The 23,474-nt window shown below is 45.8% G+C and overlaps 1 protein-coding gene across 1 annotated transcript in view; it reads right to left on the reverse strand.

The window, feature by feature from the left end:
* Positions 1 to 3,586: 3,586 nt before the first annotated feature.
* VXN (vexin) overlaps positions 3,587 to 23,474 on the reverse strand; it is a 35,092-nt gene continuing 15,204 nt past the window's right edge. Inside the window, exons 4-7 of the mRNA XM_080380471.1 lie at positions 19,622 to 19,784; positions 15,378 to 15,439; positions 13,629 to 13,714; positions 3,587 to 12,617 (exon numbers count right to left, since the gene is read on the reverse strand). Of these exons, the coding sequence (XP_080236597.1) occupies positions 12,431 to 12,617; positions 13,629 to 13,714; positions 15,378 to 15,439; positions 19,622 to 19,784 (498 nt within the window). The 3' untranslated portion in view covers positions 3,587 to 12,430. The remainder of the gene's footprint in view (positions 12,618 to 13,628; positions 13,715 to 15,377; positions 15,440 to 19,621; positions 19,785 to 23,474) is intronic.

The raw sequence follows: 23,474 nt of genomic DNA on the forward strand, positions 1-23,474 counted from the left end.
GGGGACAATAGGATCCTTGTAGTTCTGCTAGCGTGATGTGTTGGAAGAACAGGTAAGCTTTGGACATTTATACATAATGTGAGCATTTTTCTATAAAGTGAAAACCCAAATGTTCATGCCTACTGTATTCCACCTCAGTGATTATGAAGAAACCTTGGTAATGCAGCTTCTGTTTGCATCTGGAATAAGAGATGTGCAATATGGCGTTCCTCAGTATCAGCTTGTGTTGGTGGTTTGGTTTTCTTTTTTAATTTCATTTGCTCTTCTGCTTCATTGCTGTGTGTGTTTTTTGTGAGGTACAGAACTGAAAGGAGTCCTCTGACAGTGCCTGCTGTTGGACTGCGTCACCCCCGTGATACAGTTGCTTTTGCAAAGGGCGTTCTGTCTGCTTGCCACTGACTTTTACAGAAATTTGGGGTTATTTGTAGAGTCTCTGGATTATTTACCTGACTTCTGATTTCCTGTGTCATCACACTCTCTGATTACAGAGATGATGGATGTTAATGGCCTTAGCACAAGCAAAATGGGAATGGCCTGTGTATTGGCTGGCAGTGATGTACATCTGCGACTGTCCTGCATCATAGCCTGAGAGGAAAGGGTGCTTTTGCCTTTTGGAGAGGGAGGATTCTGCTTACTCAACATTTACTACTTTGCAGACCATTGGCCAGCTGTTTGATCTTAGTTACTCCTTGTCAAAGTGACGTTTGGTGGTTGTACAACCAACTGAGCTTTAGAGCACACTTTAGTACATGTTGTGCACCCTGCTTTAAAATGGTCTATCCCAAAGGTTAAGGAATACTTGCTCAGTTTCCTAAGGGTATTAAGTTCTTACATCAATAGACATTAAATAGCAACTAATTAAAAAAGCCCCAGACTATCAGTAGAACAAACCCATAAAACAGACCAAAAAAAGCCCAGAGAAAACTGCTTATTGAAGGACCATGCTCATAAGCAGTGATATGGAGTGCCTCAAAAGTCTTTGTAGGAACTGTATGAAAACAATGAGCTATGCATATACATCAGACGGAAAGAGTAAGTTTGTATATATAACAACTTCATAATTCAGATATAATTCATAATTCAGATATAATAATTGTATATATAATAGCTTCATAATTCGGAGCGGTTGTGGTTGTGTGTATGTGTAGGGATGCGTTGGCTTGATGCACTCTTAAAGCCAAGAGGCGTGCGGGAAGGACAGCGTCCTTGTTTGCTTTCGTCTCACGCTGGCAAGCGTGGATCTGTGGCAACTGGGTGCCGGAGAGGACTTGCCCCAGCACTGGGGCTGTGCCACGCAGCAGAGGGGAAGCGCCTTTGCTGGGCAGAGCGGCGCCCGCCCCAGTAGCCGGATAAATCTGCCGCCGGCAATTTACAAATGAATGCCACGTTCTCCTCAGCCATACGGAAACGAGCGGCTCAGCAGTGTCTGGAGGGCCTGTGTCACCAGAAGTAGGCCAGTTTGTGCGTCGTCCTGCGCTGGCAAACGGCCAGTCTTTGTGTGCTCCAGACACCAGATGGGAAGCAATTATGAGTGTGACAAGCGGGTCATCTGGCAGACACTCTGTGGACCTGCTGCCGCATAATTTTTGGCGGGAAGAGGAGAGCTTTTTCTTCTCCCTCCCCACTGCTGCTGGCCCCCCCCCCCCCTTTTTTTTTTCTTTCTTTTTTATTGTTTTTGTTAATACAGCCTCTCCTTTAGCGAACTTGCCGTGATTGGGTATGGCGCATCCTGTGTTTGCTGAGTTGATGCTCCTTTTGTGCCCTTCCTGGTGTTTAGCGGAGCGCAAGTGTTTTTCCTTGGCCAGCAGCAAAGCAATGGTTACACTTGTGTTTGTACGTTGCATAGTTGCATAGTTTGCAAATACTGGCCTGCAGAGCTGGCACGGCTGTTTTAGTGGCTTAGCAAGCCAGGCTAGGGCGGGAGACCTCCAGCCCAGGACAAGAGAACGAGGGAGCCTGGAAACTCCTCCAGCGTGGACCTGGTCATCTAACAAGAAGCCCAAGGAAGAAAGAAATCCAGCGCTCGGGAACAATTCCCACCTCCCTGCAGGGCCAGGTGGAGGGGGTGGACCTTTTGGCAGCTGGGGCCAAGATGGGACCTTGTCAGTTTGTCCTTTGACCAGAGTCACTGGCCCGTGAAAGGGGAGTTTTGCGGGCCTGGACAAATCAGCTTAGCTGGCTCCAGCTGAGCGCAACAATGCAGACCCTCAACTGAGAGCCTGTTGCCAATGGCGTTGGGCAAATGTGTAAAACGTATTATATCTTCCATTGCTTTTGTTCGGCTGGCATTGGAAAAATGGCAAACGTGGCCTGGGTCGCCCAAGGTCGTGCTTTCGGGGCGCAGCTGGAGATGGCAAAGGTCCGGGTGGGCGCAGGGGCTCCACCGGAGCTGACCCTGGAGAGGAAAGCTGGGGCTGGCTGCAGTGCAGGGCTGGCTGACTGCAGATGCTTCTCCCCCTGCAGAGCTCCTGAGGACCTCGGTGACAGCAGGTGCATCTCCCTCCCTCCCTCAGCAGCGGTTCAGTAGCAAACATGGATATAAATACATGGTGGGGGGAATTTCTCCATACCTGAGGTGTTCCTGGCTCATGCATAAAATGAATGGCCCTCAGCAACATGTTTGTAAATAGCTGCAGATTTCGAATCCACCTCTGGAAATCACATTAAGAAGAGTTTTTAGGTTCAGAGCCTCAGTTCAGCTCATGACAGATGCTGTCAGTAGCTTTACATCTGACCTTTCCTGCTGGTAAAGGTTTGCCCAGAACTCATGAGGCTCTGTGTTTATAACCCAGCCTGCAAGGGTTAGTGTCGTGTTCATTGCCCCCGGGGAAGGGGGGAGTAAGGGCCTTTCTCTCATTTCCAGCTTTAAAGGAGCAGGTAACAGCAAGGTAAGAAGAGAAATGTTGCCCTGAAGGGAAGTAGTGGTTGCAAGAGCAATTGCAGGGGAGAAGCACCTGCAGCCTCTGATCCTGTTCAGCTTCCCACTTCCCACGGCTTGCTGCCGGGTTCTGCGCCAAGGGCAGCATGAGCACCCCCTTCCAGCCCACCCACCTGCCCCACAGCAGCTCAGCTCTGCTGCAGGTGGAAAAGCCAAGAGCAGGCCCAGCTGTCGGAAGCAGTCCTGGTCTGCCTCGTCCTTCTACCTCCTTCAAATTCTGTTGCTGGGCACTACTTGCATTCATAGCAAAGGTGTGTTCTGCAAAGGTGCTTGGAGGCAGCCCTGCTTAAACAGTCAAAAATGCAAATAAGTAAAAATGTTGGGAAAATTCACCATGAGCATGCAAAGTCTGACTATGGTAGGATGGGAGAAAAAGATAGTATTAATTCAGTTAAAAGTTGAGCTAAGCGAGCAGGCCCAGTGGCACGCTCAGGTACCAGCATCTCTGTGTGGCTAGGAAGTGCTAGTATCAGTGGGACTGCATATCTGCCTGTTCAGGAGAGATGTCATGACGTTTGAAGCTGAATCTACATGCATGGACTTGTAAAGTTCAGGTGGCAGCTGGACCAAGCACTTGTCCACTGTACCCTGGTAAATTTCCCCCCCCCTTAGACTGATTGTTTTTTATTTGGGAACTCTGAGAGATCATTTGGGAGATATGTGTGGGGTTTTGCCTAATGACTATGGACAGGGTATTTTCAGGTAGTTCTCGTTAAAATCTCTTGATTTGCAAAGTGTGTGATGGCAGGATAGGAGTGATCCCCCAACCCGGGAGCACAACTGGGTGTGAAGGAGATGACTTGGGAGTTTTCCTTCTGTTATGGGTTGTGCAGGAAAGCTTTGCTGTTGACCTCTTAATTTCTAGGGACAGAAGTGACCGCTGTAACTGGCTGACCTGCCTCTTGCATAAAACTGGCTCCTTAACCTTACTTATCTCCAACTTCACCCCAAAATGTCTGTTAAATAGTTTATTCTGGTGCATCAAAAAGGAGACTGGAGAGAAGAGGGTTTGGTTCTTTTGTGTTCATCAGATCTGGGAGGAAGGAAGTATTCAAGCTGCCTTGAGGTTCTTCCAATAATATTAGTCCTCATGGAAAAAACCAGAAGTACCAGTTCCAAAACCATGAGCAACTGAACACAGACTGTACTGAGGTTTGTATTGCTGACCCCCTTTTGTGAAGGCAAGGCTTCTCCTTTGGCAGGAGGGTGAACCCCCCTGCCCTGGAGCCTGTGGAGGAGACTTCCATGATGGCAGGGCACAGTCCCGGGAGTCTGGACTGGCCAGAGCCTCCTTCAGCATTCTGGTGACTGCATTGCATGCCAGCTTTGCATTTCAGGTGAGCTACTGAAAATGGAGCCGTCAATGGGCCATCAGGAGTTGTGTGCATGCTTCTATACCTGTTCTGTCGGAATATTCAATCTTACTTTTCCCTGTTTTCTATCAGTGACCATTGTTGAAGGTTTCAGCTTGGTGGCTGTGGCACAATTCATACCTGTGCCTTTGTAAAGGTGAAGAGGTTTATTGTAGCAGAGCAATTTTCCTACCCTTAGACACTTGGACTTGCTTGAATATATTTTTATTTTGTTGAAGTCTGTTTTTCTGAGCTTTTAAATGTCTTGCAGAACAACAGTTTGCAAGCCTGTTAATACCAACACTTGCCTAAGAAAAATGCAGCCACCTATGAGGCAGAAGATGATGGTGCCAGCCAGGTTAGCCAGTGAGAGAGGGAGAGATGTGAAGACGGAGCCGATGTCTAAGTAAAGCAGCGTTTACCTCTGCATGCCTGGGTGGTTGCCCGCCTCTCTTCTCCACTAGAGGATACCTAGGAAGGGCAGGGATTTCCCACACTTTGGGCAGGGCATCCAGCACCCTCCCACACCCTCACAGGGTTTCTGGGGGTGGTGTGCTGCCCGAAATCTGGGTATGGACCTGAACTGCCCAGTGGGATGACCTGAAGGCTCCAGTGTGTGTCAGCAGCTATAGGTGGAGCCCTCTTTCACCTGCTGAAATGTGGTGTTGTAGTGTAGAGCTGAGCAAATCTGTGGGAAGATGACCTGGTCTCAGAGCTGTGCTCTGTGTCAGTACGATGCTGGTGTGCGATGGTTGCACTGGTAATTCATACAATTCTTCAGACATCAGCTGGGGGCTGTTGGTGAGACTGGTGTGAGCCAGCTGGTCACACCAAAAATCAAGAGTTGCATGAATAAGCTGTTTCTCTTGCTTTTGCAGAAAGGTCATTATCAGCCTGAACACGCAGCCTTCCTCCTTACTGTACTATCTGCATGGAGCTGCTGGCACCTGCTTTAGTGCCTGGACCAGGTGAGGAAATGTTTTATTGACCCTCCATGGGGGCTGAGGCTGCTGACCCCCGTACTTTTTGTATTCAGAGGGTTTCCATCCCTACTGATAGTCCTGGCTGAGCTTTAATTACACGTGTCTCCAGCCCAGCAGTGATCACATGCAGTAAGAAGGTATTTTTAACCCTGGGGGCTGAGGAGATGGTCTGCAGAGAGGCCCTTGATGTGTCCAGCTGCTGTGGCTGCTATGCAAATCAGGCCAGACCCTGTTCTGCATGCTTGCACTGATGGATGTGTGAGCACTTCACATATATGTCCTCCCTGGCATGAGGAGGCATGTGGGCCTGGCTGCAGCATGGCCGGGAGTACCGTTGGTGGGGGAGGAAGGCAGCCTGGGCTGAGCCTTCCTGATCTTTGGGGTTCCTGGCAAGGGACCATGTGCTGGTTACTGCTCCTTGCCTGCCGGGAGGATTGACATGGGGTAAAACAGGTGCTGGAGTGGTGGCAACCAGACCGTAGCTGTTTTGCACGTGTGGGGTGACTCTGTCACACTGATGGAGTTTGTCTTGTTTCTTCAGGTGGCAAAAGTGAGGGGAGAAAGGGCACCACGTAGTTACTGAGCATCTCTGCCTTCCATCCGCAGACCCACTGTCTGGTGAAGGCCTTGTGCCTGCCTGCAAAAGGAGCTACTTTAGCATGCATCAGTCGGACATCAGCTAAGATGGGTGCAACGGTCGCAAAATAAAGGCTCCCTTGCACAAGCCCAGCTTGGGTGGTAGCATCCTCTATTCACAGGCTTGCCCTACCCCATGGCGGCTTTGCACAGACCTTGCCTTTGCTGTGTGCGGCTGGTGCACTGAGGCACAGGAGCCCAACATGCCAGCTGCTGGCGGTCTCTGTGTCAAAGGGTTTGTCCATGGAAGAAAATGATTGGAGGCTTATTTCTTGTTTTTTTCCCCTAGAATATTTGTGTCTCTTCCGCTAATGGGATAACCCACCTCAAGCATGTTGTTGTCAGCCAAATAGCTTGATATCGCTATTTATGATATAAATGATTAAAAAAAAAAATCAGTCAAGCCTGGATTTTTAGATGTTACCATTGTGATTAAAAGAACAGACATTGTAAGAGTCTGAGTGTTGATGAACCCCATGTATAAGTGTTCATTATAGACAAATCTTCATCCAATTTGCTTCAAATCAGGTTGAAAAATCTGCTTGCATCCTAACTTACAGGACAAATACCAGATACCCAGTGTTACAAGGGCTCTGGGATAGAGTTATAAAGAAGTTACAGGGTTAAAATTTTCACAGGAAAGGTTCGTGTCTTTATTAGAAAAAAATCACTTGAAGGACTTTCTGTGCAGTCAGTTAAATACAGTGTTGCAAGGCTTGTCACTGCAGTCCTGGGCTAAAGCAGCCTGTAACTTCTGGAGCTTTTGCTGTGTGTTTAGTGGTCCTTGTTACTCAGACAACAGCTTTGGACGAGGATGCTGTTCTTCTCAAACCCCGCCTTTGCTTTTGCTGGCGCAGCGTGGGAGCAGGCAGCGCCTCGGCGGCGGAGCGGCTGGTTTCACAGAGTCAGCTCCCTGCGCCAAGGGTTCGCTTTGCCCAAAAGTGCCTCATCAGATGTGGGGGGGAAGGACTGCGCATGCTGCAGGGCTCTTTGCATGTCTCTTCTGCTTTATGGTCCAGTGCACCCCCCCCTCCCCAAAAAAAAGGAGCATCGGGCAAATAGACTGTGTGCTGCTTCTTACTATTTCACTGATATGCAAAACGTGACGGCGCCGTAGGAAAATATGGGTCTAAAATAAAGCATAGTAAGATGTTAGGCCCGTGAATCTGCAGGGCAGGAGGTCTAACGGGGTGAAACACCTGGCTGGGAGCGGGGGCTGCCAGTGAGTGTCTGTGCTGATCTCCCGCCTTCGGGTCAGCTGTGGGGGCCCTGGCTGCTCCCTAAGGCTTATTAACAGAGCTGTTAATCATAATGCCTTCTTTTGCAGTGACTCCAGTCTGATGGCTGAGAAGAGGGACATCATCCACACGTGCTTCTGTCTCATGCTGAATTGTCCCCCTTTGAGCTCAGCTGCTTGTTTTTTTTCTGGGCCTTCATCTAACAATCTAATTCAGCTTCTTGTTTTCATTCTAAACACTTTAGTTTTTTAGTGACCTGTGTGCCCATTCATTTAATGATAGCTCTGCCCCTTAAAAAAAGGGGGGGCTTTGAATGCCATGTAGGGTTGAGCTGCTCATGAATAAACTTTGGAGTTAGTGCTGAGACTCAAAAAATATCTCATAAAATATTTATGGCTATTTGACATCTATATCGTTTGCAGACTCCACGTAACTCCTTTCTGGGCAGGGATTTCATCTGAGAAATCTGACTTGTTTCAGTTTTGTTCGTGTGCACAAGTCTGATGTTGCAACTTTTCTGGCTGGGTAACTCTCAAATGTGAAATTATTCTGTAGGTGCCAATGTTGGAGTTGAAAATATTTTCTGTAGAAAGTGTGTGGTATTCCCCCAAACGGTGATGTGTCTGTGATCAACTCTTCTGGCAAACCTGTTTGCTACAGGATCTGTGAAGTGAGTGCAAAAGGGGAAGAAAGGCAGGCAAAGCCTTTCTGAGATTATTTTTTTTCATGCATCAGTAGGAATTACTTTATATAGTAGCCTAGCTTTAAATTTACTACAGTTTATTTAAATAAAGTGGTATGTAAAGTAATGATGGATATTTTAGTGAGTAGCTCTATCACGAAGTTGTTTTTGAAATGGTGAGAAGAAATTAGAAACCTTTTTTTGGAAATGAAATATAAATTACTGTAGGTGTGAAGGATAGTCACTATGCAGTCTATTTCAGTCAGGTCGGTTACCCCAGTTAGTTTCTAGTTCCAGGGAACCCAAAATAATAAAATGACATGAAACATTGTGAAAAAAGCATCTCCTCACAGATGCTATAAAGTATGACAACATGCATGTGTCAGGCAGTGCCAGAGGCAATACTTTCAGCTGCACCGTTAACAACTTCTCTGTCTTTGATGGAAAAATGGTACAGTTATTTTTTTTTTAAACACTAGTTCACATTTTTCTGGCAGTGCGCTGGAGTCAGCCCAACATTGCTTTCTGTACGGTTTCATCTGGAAAATGTATTGCATATCCACATCCTCTTCCATACTCATGCTGATATTTTTAACGTATGACTAAAGGTCGGGTATTTGCAGATGAGTTCCTAGCAGAAGCCAGGTTGTTACCCCATGTCCTGGAAAAAATCTGTGCCAAATCCTGCGGTGTGGGCACTCACCAAGATGACACTCCCCATGAGGATACATGCTCATTTTAAATGCAGACACTGTCTGTAATGGAAGGACCAGAAACGTGGCACCTTTTCACCAGAGCTGCGTGGGGTATGGGCAGTGCTGTAGGCAGGGGGACAAGTCATCCTGTAATGGATGGGCTTGCCGAAGTCTGGGTTGGTGAAGGATGCCAACACCATACGTTCTCTTTCCTTGTGTCTTAAGGTCTTTCCCCTTGCAGTCCTGAGTCAGCTCCCCTAGCTTGGGCTCCTGCACCCCTGTGTGACCCACCTTGGGTTGGGCCGTGGTTTAACATAGGGTCTCCAAGGACGGTGTTGTGTTTGAGGTAGGTTAAGTGACTGTTGTCAACTGGTAGGACAGATGATGGGGGAGCACTTGGCTTTATTCTCTACCAGAGCCTTAACTACCCTTGAGAAGTCTTTGTCTTGGTGCTCTTGTTTGATGGGAGGTGACCTGCTTACCTCCCAGGGCTGCAGTCAGACTAAATGTCATATCCATAACGCACAACGCGCTTGAGGTCAGGTGTGCAATGTGTTGTCTAATGTCTAACTGCTGGCAGGGCCAAGGCTTTTCTCTGAGTATCTGATAACAGACAATGATTCTAACACCCATAAAATATTGGAGCCACTCCCAAGCATACACTTTCAGGCTCTCCCTGTGGGAAGAAAAATTTGAGTTCTTTGCTATCAGGTGTTCATATTCTTCAGTACCATAAAACTTGCCTTTACTTGCCACTGAATGCTTCCCAAAAGCTTTTAAGTCACTGAGACACATATGTTACCGCATGCTACTTGTTTCTTTTATTATTTTTTTTTATGAATAGGACATATTTTATTTGAATCAGTAAAATAAGTATCTACTACAATACTAGAAATCTCCACAGCAGTTCCTGGAACAGAGAAATTAAATACGCTTCTTATAAATGTCTCCTCCTTTTGTAGATCCAAATTTTAAATTAAATAAATAAGAAAACCATAAATACACATTTAAAGATACAGTAGTTATTGGGTAGAAACATTAATCATCTCCTCTTCACCTCCATCTTCATACTGCTTAAAGCTATTAATTAACAAATACTACGATACAGCTTTCTCAACAGACAGAACTTGCTGCCCTGGACTGTTGTGTTGGGTGCCCTATGGGTCACGTTAGCTACAAGGGCAGGTACCACAAATGCTCACGGTCTTAACTACCCCAAATTCAGCAAGTGGACTTTTCCCGGTGTCTGTTCATTTTCTTTATTTTTCCTTTATTTAGGGAATAAGACCAAAAAAGGGAACTGGTAATTACTATTCTCCCTACTCCTTGAGTGTACGCGTTGCTGTGCAAGAGAGCAGTCCCACTGAGCTTGTTAGATTTACCTATATGCATAATAATAGCATGTGCCTACAAGGCTGAGGGTTCTGGCAGGGTTTCTATGGGCTGGGCGAGGGGGTGTAGTGTGGTTGGTGATACTTGTAAAAGATGTTTCAGGGAAGTCTTGGCCATGTCTCCAGCTTGGTTGAATCATGGAGGACCTGATGCTGGCAGGGTCACAGTGTCCAGACTATTACACAGGGCCAATGTGTCAGGCTCTAATTGAAAGGTGAGGTGGCCGCTGTGAGAAAACTGCTCTGGGCTGTTCAGGTGTGGAGCCTTCTGCGGGCACTGGCATTGCTCTTGCGTGCTGTGGCTGGTGACACATAGTCAATGCCGGGCCACCATCGCCGCTTCTCCTGGCCTTGCCAGTAGCTGGGGCCGTTCAGCATGTGGTTAACAAGGAGCTGTGTTCTCCTTCTTTCCCAGGAGGAAGAAAGAAAAGCAGGAGAGCAAATCATCCCCCTGTCAGGCTGCTGGGCCAGAGAAGGACTTTTGCCTTTGCTAAGGAAGAGGGAGAGTCTGTGTGATTTCTTTCTGCGAGGCTGTCCTCTGTGAGTTGTTGAGCACCTCTGAAGGAGAAGCCTGTGACTGAAGCAGTGACAGGCAGCTGAGTGTGAGGGCTGACAGAAGTATCTTATGAAGGTCTACTGCCTCTCTCCTTCTTGGCAGACTCCGGCTGTAGTAGAAAAGCCACAGTACCTTTAAAAATGAGAACTTCCATCCTACTGCATTCTCCAGCACATCCAGCCACACAGGTGTCCCCTGCTGCCCTCCTTGGAGCCACTGGGGGACATTTGCTCTGTAAAGCTACCGGGCTGCTGCAGATATTTTCCCATCCCATGGACTTCAGTTGCTCGTGTTGTCAAGCTGCGAAGCTTTGCTGTGTGCTGCTCTTACCTGCTTGCCCCAAAGCCAGAGGACCTGGCTGCTTCAGCAGCCTCTCCCTCCTGACCAGCTGGTAACCCGGTATTTCTGAGCTGGTGATCCCTGACTGGGGATAACTGCCTGAGCCCACAGCTCTGCAGGCTGTAATCCAAGGCTCCCGCAGCCCTGCACTGTATGACAAATTCAGAATATGCTTTTTTCTAAGTCCGGGTTGAAAATGATCTTAACACAAGCAGTGGATGAAGTCAGCAGCTGCCCCAAGTGCAGAAGTTGCCCAGGTGGTTGTAATAGAAGGGGAAGGAGCTGTAACTGCCATTATGCTGTGGATGCACCATTCAGGCTTTTGGTGGATTCACGGCTCTGGAGCCTCCCCGCCTCGGTGCTGTGGCACTGTGTATGATGGCATCTCAGTGCATGTTACTACACTGGCTGCAGGCAAGCAGGTTTCAGGTGGGCGCTTCTTTCCTCTGCCTCTGTCATAGAGTAAGATTTTATTTTTCATTTATGCTTTGGAGCACTGGCAGTTAGACTAGAGAAAATCCTCGTTACTATGAGCAACAGGAGATATGCTTCCTCCAATTTTATAAAGTTCTGTATTTAGGAAAACCAAAGTCTTTTATGATAACCAGGGGAGCACTCATATGAGGCAAGTACTGTTCATGGCTAGTATAATGTTGTCTGTAATGCTGGTGAAATCTTTTTTGTAAAACTTTCTTTTTTGAAAGGAAAACCCAAGGGGCCATGACCAGCAATTTGTAAATTGAAAAAAAAATCTTGAGAAATTTTTTTGAGCAAATTCCATTAAATCCATCTATTCATAATTCTATATGCAAATACCTTATTAGTTACCTAGTTGCACCATCTACGTATTCTCTTTCCTGCTAGTACTTTGTGTAGTTAGTGAAATATCCTGTACCACATGGGTAGGGAGTAAGTTGCCGACTACCACTTAACGTACAAACTCTTTCTATGGAAAAAAGTATCTCTTGAGGTTATCCAATTGCTCATCCGGCAGGACGCTGTGAAACACCAACTTGTCACGTAGCAAAGTTTGGTAAATGTGTGTTGGCAAACTTAGCCATTCTTTTAAATTTTTTGCATCTTTTACTCCTGTCCTAGAACATCAAAACTGAAGAAAAAAGATGTTTAGCTTATGTCATTCCACGAAGCATATCATAAGATGCGGCTTTTATCTCATGATATGAAAGGAGGAAGAGGACAAGCAGTGGCAGACAATGAGCAGACCCCTGGGATTTAATGGCACTCTGTAATCGATCTGTTGCCTTGCAGGAATACACAAACCTCCTGGCAGGCTTTTCTTGTTGCAAGTCTGTGTTGATTCAGATAGGATGTGTGAAATGGTGAATGGGCCAGCAGTAGTTTCAGCATCATTGAGTCGAGATGTAAATCTGGTGGGATACTTGGGATTTTAGTATATTGCAACAAAGAAGCCAGTGAGTTGCATCATGTTCACCATTTTTACCTTAGCCTTTCTCCTGCCGCTCTGAGGCAATGGCATCAAGTAATAAAAAGTTTATCGTATTCTTGAATGAGCTGTGCCGTGTTTGTTCCCTCATCAATCCTAGAGCACCTTGTCTTGGCTAAAGGACCTTCTGTCTTTCCAAGTGCTGCTGAGCCTTATCAGTCTGCCTCAAAGGCACTGTTTGTCGCCCCCAGGTACTCTGACTTCTTCTTGTGCTTCATCCACATCTTCCTCAGGAGGCTGGGCGTCCCACACAGGTTGCCTCCTGTCAGCGGTAGGGAAGCTTCTGCTCCCAGTGGCAGGTTCAGGTCATACTCTGCTGTCTTTCTCCAGTGCTGCCTGTGGCTAGCAAATAGAGCACAGATGCACAAAGCATTCAGCCCCACGGCCACTGAATACCAAGGGGTGCCTGGTTGTAAAGGTATGTCTGTGCCCATCCCAACCCTGGGACTGGCAAGTCTGGGATCAGCAGGGGCTGTGCAGGGCAGTGGGCTTGGATATGTGGCTGCCCCGGCTCCGCTCAGTGCCCCTTATTCCCTCATTATCAGAGGGAACACTCACACAAGGGGATGGGCTCTATACAAGCGGGACCACTATTAAATGCATCGCTGCATCCTAAATGCAGTGTTTGCTACCAGACAAGAAGCTGGCAGGTGGCCCAGGGACAAAGCTGGGCCCTTCCACCAAAGCCCTGGGGACCACACAGCAGTGCCCAGGCAGGGTGAGCTCCGCCTGGCCAAGGGGGCTGAGCTGGCTTATTCTGGATGAGGGGGATTTTTGTCTCTGTGCATGGAGTGTGAGGACACTGTGATGATGGATTTGTTGCTGTCCCTCAGTTGTCGATGGTGACATCTCAAATATCACCCAGATTCGTGTCTGGGAACTGCCTACTGATGAGTGCACTTGTACTATGGTCAAGCTGTTCCTTAATTACACTTAAAGACAATAAAGCATTTTTTAGAACAAAAAAAATATTACATTTTCTAAGCTGTCCTAGGGCAAATATTATAGACTTGGGGGGAAATTATTTAAATTTTGATTTTAGATGCTTTTTTCCCTAGTGATAAAGCAGAGCTGTAACTGGCACCAGGGCAGCCATATAAATGGCCATGGCTGAAAATATAATCAGCAAGTCCTTTAGATGATCTCTCCTTGCCTTTGGGAAGCAAGTTGCATGGCTTTACTGTAAATCACTGAGGTTTTACAGCTCCGATTCAGAGGAGATCTGCAGCTGAACGCTTCTTTGTGTTTCTGGTGAGAGTGTGACCTGTGGTGGATGTGCCCTGTCCCCTTCCCTGCTCGGCAGCACCCCACGCAGCCCCCCAGGCTTGGCTGGGGGGGTGGGAAGGGACTTACTTTTCCGTAGAAGTGCTGTCACTTGTCAGCGAGTCTGTGACAGTCACCGCTTTCACCGTGATATGGGCAACTGGTGATGGTGGAACCTGTGGGAGCAAAAAGCGTGTCATTAGGAAATGCTACTGATGAGTAGGGACCACAGGTTCATCTGAGGAAAGAGGCCAGTTTAGGAAAATCGATAAATACTGTAAATCTCTTAACAAGAGAAAGCGGGTTAAGGATTTGACTGCCCGACTCTTACCCACACAAATGCTGATTGCTCACATGAGCAGTCTCCCTGAGCTCAGCACAGGGCTCGTATGAGCAAGAATTACACCTCCCGTCAAAGGAGGGAGGCTTGCAGAACTTTTTATTCCCTAGTGTTTACGCCTAGCTCACCTAGGAGGTGAGGCACGGTGCTGACCGAGCAGCCTGCCCCTTGCAGCTCGTCACAGGCCACCTCTGCAGCTGGCTGGCAAGCAACCGTCCCAGCCATTGACATGTTCAGAAATATTTCCCTGTTCTGCTGGGTGCTGCTCTGCAGTGAGGGGGGGCTGGCTCGTGCTCCAGTTCTGCCCTGGACCCCCAACTGCCTAACCATTGACTTCCTCCTGGCTTTATTTGATTGTAAATTGCCCACCAGAACTAAGACACTTTTTCCCATAAACAGGCCACTGAGGCTGGCATATCCTCCAAGATGGTAAGCTAAAGTGTGGGTTGCCCAGAAATAGAAAAAATGTCAAAAATTGTGATGTGCTTTTGTCATTTCAGGCAACAAACACACTTATTGATTTAACTGGCAATACTGAAAAATTTCTTCATATTATTGTCACTACTATAACTGGTCTTAATCTGTCTAGGGCTATTTCCTGTGGGATTAATCTGAGACTGGGTACATTTAAGTGTGTTCTGCCAGTATCCCAAGACTTAAAGATGTTTGAAATTACTTTTGCAAGCATTCTTTGAAATTTAACTGGGTTAATTATTGGTAGGTGCAATTAGTTTAATTATGCTGAATACCATTAATTTTTACCACCCTTCAATATTGTACAGTCATTTTTCTCGAGTGTAGCCCAGCTACCAGCCAGCAAGTATATTGCAGCCATTCAAAAGAGCATCTGAAGCCATAAAGTTTCTATAGCATGGTCTGATGTTGGTCAGAAACTTTTCAAAGGACTATTTTGTTTTAAAAGTCTGGTTTTCATAAAATGTAGAGACTTTGAAAATTGGGGTTTTTTGTAAGAAAAAGAAGAGAGGGAAAACATTTTAGTAAAGCTGAGTAATTTTTAACCAAAAAAATTTGTCTGTCAATTATAGAACAAATTTTGGGATTCATATGATGATTTTCCCATCAAGTCTTGATTGACATTTTTGATCTGATTATTATGTCAGGTTGGTATTCTGGAGAATATGAATTATTTCATGCTTGTTCACTTTGGAAAATATTTTTTTCCCAGTTTGTGAAATTCCCTGAGAAACAAGAGGCTAATTTCTCCCAGTTCTTGCAGATGGCTGAGCATCCAGAATGGGAGCCTGCCTGTTTCCATCCCACAACCATTCCTGGTTCCCTGAGGGGCAGCTGTCCCATGCCAGTCTCTGCTCTTAGCTGGGGATTCTCTGGTGTAAATCGTGTCTCAAAGCCTTAACAAAGGCTGTGAAGTCTGCACGTACCACAACGGACTGACATGCTGTTAATGTGGGACATGCTGACAGGTACTGGGTTTTAGGATGCATCAGACAGTAGTTGCTGGTCTTGCTGTATTTACTTACCAAAGATTTTCCATCCAGCAGGTGATTACAGGACTTGGATGACTCTTGTTCAGTAATTCCCACTGCAAAGCATAAGAAACATGGCATTATTGGTAATCATCCCATTGGCACAGCTTGTATTAAAAGCCTCCTTTCATGCAGTTAAACCCAGATATGAACAGAACCCAGATTCAGGTGATAGTCCCACTAGATTTGATTATAGCCAAAAGTGCAGAAGTTTCTTTATTGATCATCTACCGTGATGTCAAAATAAGTGATTTTGGAATTACTTAAGTCATTCTGGAAAGTCACCCAGCTGCTAGCTCCTAGACTTTTCAAATGAGATGATGAACTGTCCTCAGCAGGCCAAGCTAAGGCTCCTTCCCCCTCTGTGAACACTCATGTGTATGTATATACAAAGAATGGTCCCATCTGCTGCTTCTCAGCAGAGGTTGGGTAATGCAGGTTTTGTGCATCTTGGAGTCCCCACTTCCAGGTTTCTCCTGCCTAGGAGATCATTCTCCTTTCTGGATTGCCCTCAGGAGTTATTCTTGCCTGGGCAGAGATGTGTGCTACATCCACGCCGTCACAGGAAGGGATTTCACCCTTTCTGACTGCTTATGGCTGAGTGGTACCTCTCTCTGCTGTCCTCAAATCTGAAGATTACATTTTAGCTCCGAGTGAGTGCTCAGCCAATAACTTATCCATAGATAAATGCTCACTGACATTCTGCCAGTGGTGCCGAGGAAATAAATGATTGAGGGATGCCAGATTTTTTTCATGGAGCCAAATCCTCTCATTTGGCTTGGGAATGTGGAAATCTCTCTTTTAAAAAAAAAAAAAATCTTTCTGTTTCTGGCTGTTTTCAATTGTTTGCTGTTTTTAAAAAGGATATTCAGGTAAGTGAAGAGCAAGGATCTACAGAAACACCAAGATTCACCAAGACAGAGGATAGAATATGATTCACAACTGCTGTGACCAATGCAATTTAAATAATGAAGCAAACATCAGAAATAGCCAAGGTGCTGCTTATAGTGCTGTCTCCAGCATGAGTTAGCAATCAGAACTGTCTTCTCCTTCTGGGGGCAATATCTGACCATGACAAATGCCTTAACCAGCCTCTCTCTTCCTGCTCCCTGCCCCCCCGCCAGTAATTCCATTAGGTATGTAACTGTATCACTCATGTGAAAGTTTAATTCAATTACCTCTTCTCATCTTGCTTATTAGGTACTAACAGTATTCAGCAAGTGGCTCCAGGCAGCAGTGCTTCAGCTAACGTCCATATTTTTTTGTTTGTTTGTTTTGTTTGCTCTTATACTGTCTGACTCTCCCTTTCACCCTGTCTCTCTTACTAGATACAGAAAATATTCTTTCTGACAAACTTTTAGCAAATTATCTAAGCAAAAGTAAGTCCTCATGGCTTCAGGTTCATAAGCGCTCCTCAGGACAGTTGTGAGTGGGTACAGAGTGAATTCCACTTCCAGAAGGTGCTATGGATGCCCAAGCCTGGGATAAAGGTTGCTCCACGCCTGTTATTCTGACTTGCCCTATGTTTCCAAGATGAGTGCTTGTACAAAAACTTGGTACAAAACGGAGTACTTCCTTCTGGGAGAATAAGTCCAACTGTTTCTTAATCTATCCATCCTGTGAAGCAAAGTACAGCTCTGAGTGCACTCAGGAATTGCTGGTTGTGGCCTCCCTCTACACCTAATTGCCTTCCCACATGTGGAATGCTTTATGCTCTGATACAGCAATAAATGTGCTGATGGTTTCATCTGTGCCCTTGTTTACACATTTTTCACCTACTCTGGAAATTGAACTGTTCACTCTATCACCCAGTTTCCAAGTTGTGCTTTACCAGATCTGAAGTCTCTTTAATATTCAACAGTACTTATCTGTGGAGCAAGCGTGGAAAACTCCACAGACTATTTTCCAGTAAGAAAGTTGAAGGATGTTTTTAAGGGTTAAATATATGTGGAGGAGATTAACGAAAATAGATGGATCCATATCCATATATATATATATATATCATATATAATGAAAATATATATACATATATATAGCTCACTTCACATCACATTGTGCTGGCTCTCCAGCTGTTGAGAAACAGCTGTAAGAAACCTTTCTGGACTCTCTCATGGCACCCTATTCTCTGTGTAGGTATTAGTACAGTGAAACCGGGTACCACAGCACATCATAAGAAAAAGCTATTTTTCTTTTCATAAAGATATTTGCAAGCACTTCTATTTTCTTCCCCTTAAAATGCTAAATCTGTAAAGTCAGACACTCAAAAACTATGAAACACCAGAATTGGATCAAAGTTATCTCATCCCCTCCAAGGATCTAGACACTGAGATTCAGTCTCTAATTTGAGACCAGAAGCCATTTTTCCAGACTTTCTGCTTCACCCATACAGACAGTGTTGACTCAGAAAGCAGTAGTTCATCCTTGGCTTTTATTTCTCAGTGCACAGTCCTACACTTACTTTCCCCACCAGTGAATCCTCTGAGGACAGAACTATTAATATTTTCACGGGTTTTTGTGTGTTGCTGATCACTGTAGTCATCATCTGCACAAATTTTTACAAAAACAGCTTCATCACCTTCTAGAGGACAAGGAGTTACGCCAGGAAAACAGAGGTAGGTACTGAGACTAAAAGTTCCTGGGTTTTCTGGAGGCTTGAGCAGGACACAGCACTGTTTATAGTCAAAACACAGTTTTTCGTGCAGCAGCAACTGAGTGCTCCCGGGTGTCACAGTCAGAGGTGTGAAGCAGGCACCCAGAAAAGGGAGATACATTGGCCGTGTGAGGTGCCAAGCATCACTGAGCAGTCTGGTGGCAGTGATGGACAGATGCGAGGGACCTATTGCAGGAGATGCCCTGCTGCAATCTCTGAGCAGCTTCTGTGCTGGGGGGAACAGGGATCTGACAAACAGCCTCACCATGCTGCACAAGCTTGGGCAGCCCTGCAGTAGCTCTCTTGTCTTGTCCAGATGCTCCCGGTGAGTTTGTCTTGTCCTGCTCTCCTCGACCCCTCCTTCCACTCCTCAGTCAGTCCTTTTCATCTCTCTTTTGTTCTAATTCAAACTGAGTTCCTCCATCTTTCCCATTCAGCATCCCAGTTTCTTTGCCCACTTCCTTCCCTTTCTCCTACCACGAGAATTGTTTCCCTCTTTTCTGCTCTTCTTTTTGGGTTCCTATACCTTTTCTCCTGTTTGCACCTGTCATCCTTCACCTCTTGCTTCCCCTAACAGCAGAGACCAGCAGTCCCTCCTTTCTGCCCTGCTGGCTCTCTGCCACTCTTCACCCCACAGCCGGTCCCAGCCATTCCTCCTCCTCTCACCACTCCAGCCCTGTAGCCCCAGTTCTTTGTTCAGCCACACCTTGACTCTCGTCCTGGTTTGAGATCTTTCCATACAGTCCCAAGCTGAGTTTCTTCCTTCCCAGTTTCCCAGGTCCTGCTCTTGCCTGGTCCGTGCTCCTAATGGGATGGCTGATGTGCAGTGCGGCTGCAGACTGGTGGTGTGAAGAATGAATGTGAAGACACATGGTAGTGTCTGCTTTACAGATTTAGCACCTTTTAACAGTTAGTTGTTCAATGTCTCTACAAATCACGTGCCACATGGGATTTTTTCAAAGGCTTATGACGTTGACTGCATCTGGGTGGCTTTCAAGGGAAAGCAAAAGATGCATTTCTGATTAAAAGGCCACCCCTTGCCAAACTGCATGGCCCAGCTCCAGCTTCGACCTTCCAAACATAACACACCAGTGCTGAAGGAGCTGAATGACCAGTCTATTTATGTTTACTGATTTCCTTGGTTTTGCATTGGCAAACTCTGTTTTCCTTCATGGGTTCTCACAAATATGCTGAACAATTTTTGGTTGAAAAAACAAAATCAGGTCTGTGGCTGACATCCAGAATCTAAAATTTCATCCCAAATAATTATGTTCTGGTAAGTTCTAAGCAACTGAACAGGGATCTTATATAATAAGATGACTCAGGCAAACTCAGTCATTTGCAATCTATCATCTTTAAAATATTGTCAGCCTTCAGAAGGGGAGCGTTTACGACTGAATAAAGCGAGTTTATGACTGTGAATAAAGCAAGAGCTCTGCAATGCTGTGGTAATTATCTCATTAATTCCACCAGACATTTTAAGCATGGAAGTATCCTTCAGGAACATAACAAAGTGCAAACAGGAAGACTGCAATATCTAAAAATGCTCTGAAGCCACAGAGGAATAAAGCTGCTGCTGTGGACTTACCGTGCTGGGCAGCACCCTTGGCAGGGCAGGGTCCCCGCTGCCGGCTCTGCAGGCAGCCCAAGCCCTGCACCTCATCTTCCCTGTACAGCACCTGGAGGAGGTCATCCTGGTGGGGCTGCAGCTTCTCTGTCCGGTGGGGCCGATGATCAGCTATGGCTACCACCTACAGGGAAGAGCCAAATCCATCCTGTTACACCCAGCCTTGGAGATTGGGTGGTCTGTCACGGTCACGGGGGAGCAGCATGGTACTTGGGCTTCCCACTGCTTTACTTTACAAAATCCAAAGGGGATTTTGTTGGGTGGGGATTGTGGGATTTGTGGGGTTTGCTTTATTTGGCTCCTGCCTCCATGCATGAGATGTATAAAAGTATGGAAAAATAATGTGGCGTCTCTCCAGCACCTTTCTGTATTCTCCTTGGGAGACTGAAATGTGGTGCTTTTCAGGATCTACTGAATAGGCTATGCCTTTGAGACACCTCAAATTTGATTTCTTATTGTGTCATATCTCGGGCAATCAGTTAAATTTACACAATGTGAATTACAAATGTTATTTCTTCATGGCTTCACCTGTCTTTTGGACTTAATTACATTTTATACCTGGTAAATGACTACAGAGGATACAGAGTGGTGAATAATTGTGCTCCTGGAGATTAGTTTTCACAAAGATTAGCTTGCACAACCAAAACTCACCGAGAGCTGCATCTTTGACCATTAGACCCCCTGTATCTCAGAGTCCCTGAAAATGAGTGTGAACAAAACCAAGTTCTTTTCTACATTGATCATGACTAAGCCACAGCACTCACTGCACTGCCACAGGCAGTTGGGGAGGCCAGAGCTAATGTGAGTTTAAAAAACACAGGGGTAAGTTCCAAGCAGGTGGATCCATCAGGACTCTTATCCAGGATGATCCAGAAACAGTTTTCTCAAGAAGATTAAAGTCCTGACAGAAGGGAAAGCGTGTTTCATTCTTTGGTTTTTTATTCTTTCCTGAAGACTTGCTACTGTCGTACAGAGAACCTCCTTAACAGGGCAAAGATCCAAACCAGCAAGGAAACAAGACATGTAGCAACTATTCAGACTGTTTCCTATTAGACTTACTTATGTTGATCTTATACTGGAAGACCAGAAGAAAAGCTGTTATTTGCATCTAACTGATGACTGATAGTTGCCATCTGCATGTTTTATGTATAAATACAGTTATTTTGTCTCAATACTGAGACCAACAACTGACCAGCATGCTATTGGCACAGAAAAATCCTTAATTCCATCTATGGCTCTGCTTTCTAACATATGCTCAAGATAAAACAAGACTGCATTCAAGCATGTCCCCTCATGCAAGATTGTCCATTTTGTTTTAAGTAAAGTTTTAATTGAGTTTGCCATTAAGCTGCGATATTCTGTGTACGTGAATTTTTACACAGATATAAAAACACATGCAAACCAATGTTTTCCAAAACAGGGAAAAAGAAAAAACCCGACCTGACCACTTCTTACTTTTTTGACTCCATGTACCCTCATGAGTCTAGAGAAGGCTACATGACCCAGATTCTACTGACCAGCAGGACAAGGAGCACAAACTGCCCAAGAGCAGGCAAAAATACTGCTGGAAAGGGCTGGTGAGGCAACCAAAGCCTAATCTAAAACCTAAGAGGGGTTTTCTCTTAGTTCTGTGGATTTTGGCACAGAGCCTAACACAGTCCCTGCTCTGTAAGCTACTTAAGGATGTGCCCAGTGTTAAGTTAAAGTCAAAGGGACTACCTGTGTCCTTGAAGGCATGTGCTAAAGGAGGCTGCAGCTGGGGCCTGGCTCTACTGACCACGAATCTGGAGCTGCCAGACAGCTGAGCCTCAGCATCACGCTGGTGATTCAGAAACGAGGGTGATGCTGGTGGTGAGAGGCCTCCTGTGGCTGCTTAGGCAGTTGGCATTGGCTCTCACCCAGTTGCCCCTGGCCCAGTTCCAGGACCTCCCCATCCCTCTGCACCATCCTTACAGGCTGCAGGCTCCTGTGTCCACGTGTGCCCTGACCACCCGAACCTTGCAAGCTGCTTACCAGAGGCATTACCCACCATCACTGCAGTGGCATTGGTGGAGACACCTGTCTTCATTACAAACACAATGAGGCTGTGGCTGGCAGAGGTCTCTCATGACAGCCCTTGGAGTCTGCCTAGCATGAACTGAGCTCTTCCAGCTTTCAAGGAATGCCACAAAGCTCAGCTTTTCCCACCAGCTCTGGAAATATGCTCAGTGCTCTTGCTCACACTCAGTCTTCTTTGGTGTGTGACAGAAAATGTTGTCAGCTCTCAGCTATGGAGACACCTGAGTTCACTTCCTCTGCGTGGTGATGGAAAGAGCATTTTTGGTAAGTAAGATGCTGGCTGCAGTCGTCTCTAATCCTGAAAGTGGCTTATTTGATCAGTGTAAACCACCACGGACTTGAAACTTAACAACCTGTCTACGTGTGGCAAAGGATGAAATTTAGTTTGGGAAAAGGAAGCAGGATTTTTAACTCCATTAATAGCAGGAATTATTTAGGCACGTTGTCTGTGTTTTTGAGATTCCTTGTAACATGTTGTATCAGTAATGCCAAAACACCTGCAAGCAGCAAAATCTGTATAAACAAGTTACAGTGCCATTTTCCATTACAGCTGGAGACAATAGCACAGTCCTCATAGCACATCTTCAGTGAACATCTTTGTTTGCAACATTTGGCTGTAGCACACTTTTGGAGTTCCTTATCTCTTAATTCAAGATTTCACTGTGACTTTGGCTACCTCACCCATTACTGTAATATGTAAAGACTTATCTAGGTCAGGAAACTAAACCTGCTGTGGTGCAGTTTTGATGTAAACTGGAGCTGACATTTCTCTAGGGTACCTAGGGTAAGGCAGAAGGATCAGCTGGAAGTCACTTTTCTTTTCTAGACATACCAGGAAATTTAAATTTGTGTGAATGGCAGAGTCAGCCAAACTGTGCAGAATTAGTAAACTGCTCTCTAAAAAACTGTTTTAAGAACTTGTAAGTCCCTTGACCGGCTCAGACTGTTTGCAGGATGCTGACTGAATTCAGAGCTCAGCAGTCTCTTTTTTTGTGGACTTTGCTGTGCACATGAGAGAAGAGGTCTGGCAGCCCCATGGCTGGAATTAGCTATGTGAAGCAGGGGGCACAGAGGACACAGGAGGGTTGCAGAGCAGCACAGAGGCTGTTCCAACAACCCTGCTCCTGGATGCCAAAATCCCACCACCAAACCAACAGCCAACCAGGAACGGTAACAGTTAAACGCCTGGCTTTGGATAAAACTTTGAAGCTTGAATACTTTAAGTATTTTTGCCACAAAAAAAAAAAAAAAAAGGTCTGGCAGATGTCCATGTTGCTTGCTATTTTTTCCCTTGCTGAGTATTAAAGTTGTGCATCCACTGCAACCACCAGAGCAGAAGATGTCATGTTAGCTGAGGCATTTCTACAGCATTGACTGCAGGTGCAGAGGCAAAAGTGAAAAATAAATAATCATTCTGCTACTTTTCTGTGGGTCTAGAAATTGGCAATCACAACTTCCTCGCAGGCACATACGTTCCAGTACATGCAATTTATTGGAATGCTTGCACATGAGCTGTAAGAAGCTGCATCATACTGAAGAACGGGAATGCACAAGTCAGAAGAGTTGACTGCCAATTGCTTTGGTTTGAGAGCCTTGCTTGTTTTCTTAGCTGGAGCTGCAGACCACTCCTCAGCTGCTCCCACAGCTCATATGATGCTGCCTGCACCATGACTAAGGGTCAGTCAAAGGACATCTTTAACTGGGGTCAGGAAAGCCCCATAGGAAAAAAAAAAATCTCTAAAAATACAGCAACAGA

Source organism: Falco punctatus (genome assembly GCF_963210335.1).
Source record: "Falco punctatus genome assembly, chromosome: 3".
Lineage (NCBI taxonomy): Eukaryota > Metazoa > Chordata > Aves > Falconiformes > Falconidae > Falco > Falco punctatus.